General features: G+C 39.3%; 1 protein-coding gene across 1 annotated transcript; it reads right to left on the minus strand.

Moving 5' to 3' along the window:
- Positions 1-2,251: 2,251 nt before the first annotated feature.
- On the minus strand, positions 2,252-4,816 carry SAUR21 (ARM repeat superfamily protein). Its single transcript, XM_089606031.1, has one exon. The coding sequence runs from the start codon at positions 4,637-4,639 to the stop codon at positions 2,591-2,593; it is 2,049 nt and encodes a 682-aa protein (XP_089462157.1). The 5' UTR covers positions 4,640-4,816; the 3' UTR covers positions 2,252-2,590.
- Between the last annotated feature and the right edge of the window lie 5,789 nt (positions 4,817-10,605).

Consider the following 10,605-nt stretch of genomic DNA (forward strand, 5'->3'; position numbering starts at 1 on the left):
AATGGTGTGGTTGGAGAAGAAGATTAGGGTTTATTTTGAAATGATGGTATTTTCGTCTTAAAAGTGTCCAAAAGTCCAATTTTGGATATTTTTTAAGTAACGAGTCTAATGGTGATATTTTCATAGTTTTTTGGTCTAGAAAATGAAATTTCTCAATACAATTGTGGATAGAGTAATGCTAGAGAAATTTCATTTTCTAGACCTAAAAATAATGAAAATATCAAGATTAGACCCATTAGTTTAATAATATCTGAAATTGGACTTTTGGACACTTTTCGGACAAAAATGCCCTTGAAAGTCAAATAAACTATATTCCTCTCATTTTTAAATCATCTTCATCACAATTCTTGTCACCTTCGAATTGGTTGCGCTAGGATTAGAACTTTCGGTGGTCGAGTTCGGAAATTTCCAGATTTTAAAAAAAAAATCACCTCCAAATCTCATTCAAATCAACCTTTAAAAAAATAAAAAAAAATTCACCTCCAATTCGGTCGAATTTGGTGTGGTGGGCGTTGAAATTCGTCGGATTTGGTGTGGTTGGGCGTTGGTATGAGGCTCACGTCGGATTTGGTGTTCTTTGGTGTGGAGAGAAAGTGAGAGTGAGAATGAAAGAGATGAAAATAGATGGAAAGATGGTTTATTTTGAATTAAGGGTATTTTCGTCCAAAATTGGTACAAAAGTCCAATTTTGGATATTTTTTAACTAACGGGTCTAATTGAGATATTTTCATAACTTTTGGATCCAGAAAATGAAATTTCTCTAATGCTATTTGTCACGGGTTCGACTTTTGACAATCCATTATTGAATGAGTGACAAATGAAAGAATTTTAAACAATTTTTTGATGTTTATCACATTTGGGTGACAAAAATCATTGCTTGCTGTTGTGGATAACATTGAAAATCATTAGCAGTTTAAGTGGCTAACGTCCAGCTCAGCATATCCTGACAAAGGGGGAAGCAGCCGGTTAACATTCTTGCGTTAAAACCGGCGGTTCAAAAAAATAAATTTCAAACGTCCCTTTATTTGTTCATCAATACAACTTCGACACGGTTCACCAATTTAAGTGTCGTTTCACACATAGGTTTAACTGTTTCTCTAGAGCTGTAAATGTTGCATTAAGAAGAAAAAGGAAAACTGACATGAAAGTTCCTCTATATGAAATAAAAATATACCTGATCTTTATATCTCTATATTTAAGGAAAATTTATTCTTAGGTTGACAATAAGCTTTAACGGCCTACGCGGTTTTTTTTTTTTTTTTTTTAAAGAGTCAACCAAGACTTCTAATCTGATGGCCGTGTTACTTTTTGTGATTCATTACAATCATTTTTTTCTTTTTAGAATTTCGTGATATATATGATACATCACGTTTTATTAGATATAACCAACGTTTTAAAACATTTAAATAAATATTCAAAGTGATGAATTGATATTTGAATTTGTTTATAAAATACTATACCTTCAATGGTATTAATTAATATAATATAATATAATTGTATTTTCTATCTCTATCTCCTGCATTTAACTTCATTCTCTTTCCTTCTCCATTTTCGTTTCTTTATATGAATTTGAAATTGAGTGATTTTAAGTCCTAAGGATTCGTAACAACGAGATCTTAAAAAATATATCCATTGTGTTGGATGAAATTAGCTGTTTATTGTTGTATAATTTCCCCGGAGATGAAGTCCGTCCATCGGTAAATTTTTCGATCACCGTTGGTCTAAAAATGAAGTTTACAATTTGGGTAAGTAAATGCCTCAACTAATTTATCTCTTCTCCTTCTTCTTCGACAGTTTTCTATCCGTTACGCTCAGAAAGAACTCTCTCCGAAGAATTGAAAATTCTAGATAGTTTTTGTGGAAATAACTTGAAATTTCCGGAAATTTTATGGAAATAAACGAAAATTTTCCATGCACGAATATTGGACTACAAAAACAGAAAGTTGTATATTATCTTAAACACGTGAAGATCGGACCAATGAAAACACATGAAATTGCAATATTCTTTGAACAAAAATGGTTTTTCTATGATCCATTTAAAGAATTGCACTTTTCATTGATAGTCAAAATATAAAAACAAAAATTTATTGCTAGTTAAATGATAATTCAGGTATAATTAGTTGTCAAATTGATTAGTTTCCTAAACGTTTACGAACATTGGCTAGATCCAAAATTTGTAGTTTGTTTTAGGTTAAAACACAATAGTGCCCTATTTTTTATGAGCATGTTTGAAATCTGTTTATAGCCTTAACTTTCACTTTCTTTCCTTTCCATTTTAAGAAAGCAATTGATATCACTCTATTCATAATGGACCCCTTTAACCAAAACAACGCCTTCTATAATGACATTCATCATATTTTGTCCCCCAAAGAAATCTCAAAACAGCTTACAACACTTGCAAACAAAGCAGCCAAACATTTCTCTAGACCAAAAGCAATTCACAAAGAATGCGCCTACAATCAATATATATTCACAATTAAGTGACATTTCCTTTTCATTGTTACAACTAAACCCCTTTTTCAATGAACAAATTAAATCCAATTTTTTTTAAAAAAAAAAGTATAAACTATATACAAATTCGAAATTTATGTCACGTGCTCGGTAAGACGGCGGCGGCGGCAGCCGTAGTGGCATTGCCGTAATTGTTGTAATGATGATGATTAGCACCACCGCCCTGCAAATTTCCGGCGCCCCACCGCCGGAGAATCCTCATGAGCGCGGCGGCCTTTCGGCGCCCACGTGGCGTCCCGGTGCCCATGACGTCCCACACGGCTCGCTCGATGCCCTCGACGGCGACGAGCTCGCCCACCATCTCCGCCCCTCCTTTGCGGCAGACGGCCACGAGGGTGGCGGCGGCGCTCTCCCTCGCCCGCTCCGACCCGCCCCTCACGACCCCCGCCAGCCTCTTCACCGCCCCGAACGCCGCCGCCACCGCCAGCAGCCCGCCCCTCTTCACCACCGCCTCCACCGCCGCCGCCGCCTCCTCCGCCACCTCATCGTCCGCCGCCACCTCAGCCGCCGCCTCCACCGCCCCCGCCTCCACCAGCCGAAAACACGCCTCGCGGTCCCCCGCCAGGCTGGCAATCGCCGCCAGCGCGTCTCTCTTCGCCCGAGCCGGCCCTTCCCTCGCCACCTCCACCAGCCCCCTCACCACCCTCGCCTTCCTCCCCAGCCGCCGCCGGTGGCTGTGGGCCCCGCCGCTCTCCGAAGAAGACGAGGAGAGAGAGAAGACCGCCGCGGCCGCGTTCCCACGAGCCTCCCACGTGGCGTTGCCGTCCACGAGCACGGCCGCCACTCCCGCCACCGCGCCCTCCGTCTCCATTATCACGTCCTTGTTGGCTTCGAGTATGGAGAGGTTTAGCAGCGCCGTCACCGCGTTGACCTGCACCGCCGGGTCGGCCGACGGCGCCAGGTGGCGGACGAGGAGCGGCAAAGCCCCGGCCGCCGCCACGCACTCCCGGCTCTCCGAGTCCTCCTTCGCCATCGCGCGAATCTCGTACAAGACCCCTCCGATCTCCGTTTCGTCCTCGGCCGCCGCGAGTCTCTCCACCAGAAACGCCGCCGTGAGCCTCGTGGCTCCGATCGCCGCCTTCACCGCCGGCCGGGTCTCTCCGGCGGTGTCGTCGAACGTGATCCGATGGACGCGGCACCACGCGGAGATGAGGCTGCGGAGAGCGCGGTTCGGGATGAACTCGGTGTGGGCGAGGGGCTGGCCGGACTTGGGGCAGGTCCGGTGGCCGGAGTCGACCCAGTGCCGGATTGCCTCGCGGTCGTAGGTCTGACCGGTGGCGACGACGACCGGGTCCTTCATCAGCTCCAGCGTGATCGGGCACAGAAAATCCGCCGGAACCGACACCGACGCCTCCGAGGCTCGCCTCCGGAGGAGCCTGGGCTCCCCCGGCCCCGAAGCCCCGAAGAGGACACACTTCGCGTACCGGACCAAACCCAGCATCGCCGCCGTCAAACCCTCGTCCTCTCTCTCGTCCCTCAGCCGCTTGATCTCGTCGCGGCAGCTCGAAGAGTCGGAGACTCCGATGCTCTCGAAAACCACGCTCAGCTTTTCCTTGTCCGGAGCGATCCCTCTCTCGACTCCTTCCATAATCTCCGCCGCTTCTCGGCGGAGCTCTTCGCCTCCGGAGTCGACCTCCGCTCTCCCCTCCGAGCACCGCTTCCGAGCCAGGATCAGAAGCTCCGCCACGTCATCGCCCAAACCGACTTCTCTCACCGGGAAGATGTCCAGAAGCGTCGAGAGCTCCGAAGAAACTTCTCGAAACTCGTCGGAGACGGAGGTTGACTTCATCAGCGCCCACAGAGCGCTTCCGGCGGAGCAGGACTCGATCAGAGCCCTGGCGCGCTGGAGAGCGATGTGGATCTCCTCGAGGCTGAGCGCGGCGGAGTTCGGGAGAGGATTCGCCGGAGCAACGCCGTCGAAGAGGACGGATAAGAGCTCGGCTTTTCGGATCGTGGACAGAGAGCTCTTCCGGAGAGGGAACCGGAGGGGCTTCAGGGCGGCGATTTCCCCGGCGAGCGCCGCGAGGGACTCGAGGAGAGTCGCGCCTGAGATTAGCTTCGGCGACACGTAGGCTCCCGGAGACGGACGACGCTTTCCCGGCGGGAACGTTTCAGGCGATACTGCCATCAAAATTGAAATCAACGAAATTATTTATTTATTTTGGTTCGAAGAAAGAAAGAGAAAGATTGGAAGTTTGATGAAAGCAGAAAGGTTGGTTTGAAGTTGTGCGCAAGATAATAAAGCGTTGCTGCGTTGGCAATTGTTTCCTTTTAAATCATATAAAAACGAAAATGAAAGTAACTCTTGGTCAGCTCTCTGGATAAATGAATACATTTATATATATACATCGCTGTTGCTTGTGTTTGACTGGTTATTATTGGTTGCTTTTTTTTTTTTTTTTTTGAGCGAAAGGTTGAGAAACAAGAGGTTTTGGAAAAAAAAACCATTTTTCCCCAGGTGAAATTAGCCACGTGTGTAATAATCACCCTGTTGCTGCAAAATATTGAAGGTGAAAAGTCAATTAAGCTCCAATATTGAATTTTTTTTGCTCAGTTTGATGGTTTCATTTCAGTACTATATTAAAGATCGAGACTTTACAATACCATTCTCTTAGTTGATAAAAATAAAACAGCGGTGATAAATTACTGAATTTATAACGTGGTAAAGATTGGAAAAGATTGGAACTTTTTCGGTTTTTTACAAGACAAGGTAATTTTTTTATATTTTTTTAATAGGATTCATCGTTGAGTGGTTGGATCTAGTCTGTGTTTTCTTATAAACAAAGATATATTACCAACTCAAGAAAAGTTCCCTTTTAACGGCCGCCGGCAAGTAATATAACGAATAAAATAATAAAACTATGATTTATATTTGTGATGTGCTACGTCAAATTTTGAACTAATCTTCATGGGGATCACCAATATTAAACTGAAATCCAAATATACAAAATTACAGTACTTTATTTAAGGTAGAGAGGAAAATATGGCATGAGAGTTTGCTATTATTTTTAGTACTTTTTTTTAGATAATTGTTTTTCAACAGGAACAACAATATTAAAGTGAATTTCAAACTAGAAAATTACAGTATTTTATTTACAGGACAATATGGTAAGGTAGAGAGGAAATTTATGGCATGCGATTTTTGTTTTTATTTAAAGTACTGTAAATCATTCTAATTTATATTTCATCAATAATATAATATGATGATCCCTTGAGTATCATTTCTAGAATAAAACAAATTCTACTGGATACATTTTTAAAGTTTGTTAATTGATACGATTTTACATTTAAACAAAAGTACTCTCTTGTTACATAAGATTCTAGCCAAAACCTGAACAACGAAAAAATTAACCATAAAAATAGTCCCTTTTGCTTCTTCGCTTTTCCCTTGCAGTATGTGATGGCCAAATCCATGGATTGGTATGCACTAACTAAACCAAATTTTAAAATAATGTTATACAGCCCCACCAAAAAAAATATATTGCGAAGAGTTGTTGCAGACTTGGCTTCCGTCGTCATCCACATGACAATATTAAAACATGTCAACTTAAATAATTAAATCCTCATGAATTAATTTTTTGACGTTTTCAATTTTGGACACATTCCAAGTAGAGGTGATCATAGAGATGACTTTTGTTTATACGGTAACCTTGTTGTTCCTTCTTAAGCTGCTTGTAATCCGAACTCAGTAGGAAATAAACAATAAAAATATATATAAAAAAAAAAAAAAAAAAACATATTTTGCACGTAGAGATTATTAGGGAGTGTTTTGCTTTGTTTGTACGTGTCTTTTTGGGAACTTTTTTTTAGTAGTTTTCTTGCAGTGAGAGAGAACATGGGATGGGACAGCCAAAATAAATAGTTTCAATCTCGTAATCAAAACGGTGATATAATTCTGTTAAAAAGGAAATAAAGGGAAACAGTCCATAAAATTAAATTTGCATATATGGAGCAAGAGCAACTCATCACGGTTTTCCGCACAAATTGACCCTTTTTTCTTTTATGATGGTGGCGTTTTTTTATCTTTAATTTTTCTTTTAGCATTTTATTCCCTAATTTATTAATTTTCAAAATTGCACCAAAATCGCTAAGTAATTGTAGGTAATTTTCATAATTTTTAATGGTAATAGATTGAAATAAAGTTTGTCAAGTTCCCTTGGGACGAGAGTTTTACCGTAGATAAATTTACAAGTAACTAAGCTATCATAATTTAGAGATTCGTTAAATAGTCAATTTTTTATTAATTTTAAATAAATAATCATTATCATGAAGTGACATTATTCGTTTTTAGTATTTTATTTATACTATTGGTATTTGATGTTTCTTTATAATTATTAACGATTATTTATAATTATTAACATTTTTTTTCTTTTTTAATAAACTGTCGTAATTTTTTATTTAAAATTTATCAAAAATTAATAATATGGTAAAATTTAAATTTTTATATGAGTATATATACAGGGCCTTTTTATTTTACGTGTTATGGGGCTTGAAAAGCTTGCAAATGAAGAATTACTAAAACATGCACATGTGATACAACTTTTTCTACGTGATATTTGGTCGAGCTAGCCTAGATTAATTGAATGTGCATGAAAGCAAATTAGAAAGTTGCTTAGGGAAAAGGAATATTATAAATCATTATGTAGAACTTTCTTTTTGCTGTGAGAAAATTAAATATATTGATGCGGCAGTTGACTAATATTACTTATTTTAAGCAATTACAACATTTAGAAAATCAAATCTAATTTGGCATACTAGTTAGAAAATGTCAAGACTTTAGAAAATAATTTATCTTTTTTTAACACAAGATGGTCATTGAATCATTAAACCATTGATAATATAGTCCTTTACTGATTTTATCTGCTGATATACTCATGAGCTTGAATTTTGTTAGAATTTTTTCATTCTTAGTACTGGAAGAATTAATGGAAGTTACTCATGCGCATATCACACATGTTATTCTTCTCTGTTAAACTTAAAATTTGCTAAGGTCGCATATTGTTAGCTAGGTTCATATTTCTTTTTATAACTGTTTTTTTTTTTTGGGAAAAAATTAGAGGCTTTTTTTATTGAATAACGAGTAAAATACCTACAAGTACGGATATCAAACACTAATCCACAAGAGAGATAAGACTTCAAATTGAATTAGATTCAAAACTAGAATCGATTGATGGCACATCGTGTGTAAATGGCGGTGGTGAATACATGGTGATGAAGAAACAGCGAAATCTAAGAAAAAAAAGTGTTTTGAAATTTATATTGTCCGCTATTTTATATAAGATTAGTGGTGGAACCACAACAAGATATTTTTCCTTCATAGATATGGTCCATTGACATAGATCCAATTTTTAACAAGAGAAAAAACCTAAAAACCTTATTTAAAAAACTATAAATAAGGGTTCAGCAGAAGAGAAAAATCAATCCAACAGTATCATGATTCACTCAAAAATTTTTGGGCAACTTCTCTCTATCTAGAATATTTCTTTGAAAATATTCCCCTTTCTAGAAACGTGTTTTTATTGTTTCAATGAACCTCTCGTTGATTCAATTAAAGCAAACAAGGAGTTTGCCCACTCTATTAGTCCTTGTCCATCTTGAGAACGGCGTGAAAGATTACAGTGTTTGTTCGAAGAAGAAGAAGAAGAAGGAGGAGGAGGAGTTGTGCGAGGAATCGAGAAGGATCGCGAGAATCCTCAAGCGTCTAGATCGAGAGCGAGTCAAGGATCCCAACGAACTCGTTCAGAACGGTGAATCTGACAGAAGAATTTCTATAAGTGTTACGATGGTCCTTCTATAATTGATTAAAGTCTACTCATGCATGTATGTTAGAATAATTGTGCGCTTATAGAAGTAATGACCCCACGTTATTGATTTATGGTTATTGAATTGAAAATAATTGTTATGTTTCTATTCCGAATTTAATAATCAATTAGATAAGATCTAAATATGAATTAGTAATATATAATCGCACTTGGAGGATTTGATCAGATCCAACCACACAACGTTAAGATCCTGGTATTATGTTCATCGCTAATTAATTGTTGAGTTCGCACAAATCATAAATCACCAACATATATTCCATAAAATCATGGATTAATTTAGTACTACATTTTACATTCAGAAAGAATTTTTCCTAATAAATTGGCACTGATTTTTTATTACTTTGATTTTATATTCTTAGTTTATTAAAATAAGACGCTAACACCGATTTAGAAGACAGTTATTATTGAATTCTAAATTTATTTGAATATTTTACTGCTTTCTCACTACTCTCGCATTTCACATTTCCCCGTTTTCATTTTTCATACTTGGGTATGTTTTGGTTTATTTTCGTTTTGCTATATGTGTATTATTGTCATTTCTTAATAAATTTTCGTAAAATAAGTGAAGTTTATATGTTTTTACTTTCACACACACACACACACACACACATATATATATATATATATGAAAGTCAAAACATATACATTCTCCTCAATCCTACGTATATGGACGAAAAAAAACTTGGACAGACGGTGTCTGAAAACATTTTCTTGAAATTTGGACTGTATAAATTCCAAAATAATAATATGAAAAAGATGGATAGACCTCATATTAAATTGGAAAAGTTGGTTGAATCTCATATTAATTTGGATGTCCAACTTTTTACAATAATAATATTTTTATTTATCTTTTTTTTTTTTTTAAATTATGGCCGTTGAATTTATTACCGTTGAAGATCCAATAGCCAAGGACAGAACCAAGAATATAAATAGAGGGTGGTCAACATATATATATATATATATATATATATATATATATATATATATATATTAACAACACATGAAATACCTATGATTTCCATATTAAAAAAGGAAAATAAGGAAATCAAGTCAAAAAAATAAAATAAAATTATATAAAATATACAATATTTTAAATGCCTTAATAAAATAGTACTCGGCTCTCCTCGTGGAAAGGACGGCTCTTCTCTCAAACGGGTAGGGAAATCCTTATCAAGACTGTTGCCCTCGCCCTCCCAGCCTATACCATGAGCATATTTCGCATCCCGAGGGCCCTTTGCGATGAGATGGAGGCTATGATGGCCAGATTTTGGTGGGGCGGTGATGCTACTAAACGCAAAATGCACTGGTGCAAGATGGACAAGCTCTGTCTTCCTAAATCCCACGAAGGTTTAGGATTCAAGAGCTTGGGGAATTTTAATCAGGCATTGCTAGCTAAGCAAGGATGGCGGATCATCCCGTCCCCTCACTCCCTCGTGGCCCGGGTCCTCAAGGCAAAATATTTTCACTCCGGGAACTTCATGACGGCTACCCTTAATTCCTCGGCCTTCTTCCTTTGGCGCTCTTTTCATATGGGGTCGAGACATTATTCATCGGGGACACAAGTGGAAAGTGGGAGATGGGCGCTCTATCCGGGTGTTCCAAGATTGTTGGCTTCCGTCACCGACGACCCTAAGACCGATTACGGTCTCCGGAGAAGATGAAAAGGATCGGTGCATAAACTCCCTCATTTCGGACGACTCCGGTGAATGGTCTCGGGAGAGGATTGAAGAGGTGGTTTGGCCGGTTGACGTTCCGGCAATCCTCAACATTCCCTTGAGCCTTGAGAGGCGCCCAGACTCCATCACTTGGCCACTCGAGAACTCTGGTGAGTACTCTGTGTGATCTGGTTACCAACTCATCTCATCGATCTCTCATTCTCTTTCTTCTTCCACTGTGGATACGGGTCTTTGGAATTCACTTTAGCGGCTTCGTGTACCTCCCAAAGCCAAGATTTTATTTTGGCGGCTTATGAATGGTTGCCTTCCCACCAACGACGCACTGGACAATCGAGGAGTCCCGTGCTCGAGGAAGTGCCCTTTCTGCAGCTGTCCTGAAACAATATCCCATGTCTTCCAGGACTGCCGTGAGCCAAGGAGGTCTGGCGTAACACGATTTTCTGGGATCGTATCCAACCAAACGGTCGATGTAGCTAGGAAAATTGGCTTCTCGGGAATTAGAAAAGCTTGTCGAGAGAGCAACATGAATTGGTATGCACGATATACTCTACGATGTGGTGGGCCCGGAACTGCCATGTTCACGGACGTGCTGCGAC

The sequence above is a fragment of the Urtica dioica genome, chromosome 2 (assembly GCF_054948205.1).
Source record: "Urtica dioica subsp. dioica isolate 48M chromosome 2, U.dioica_male_clone48M_v1_H2, whole genome shotgun sequence".
Taxonomy (NCBI): Eukaryota; Viridiplantae; Streptophyta; class Magnoliopsida; order Rosales; family Urticaceae; genus Urtica; species Urtica dioica.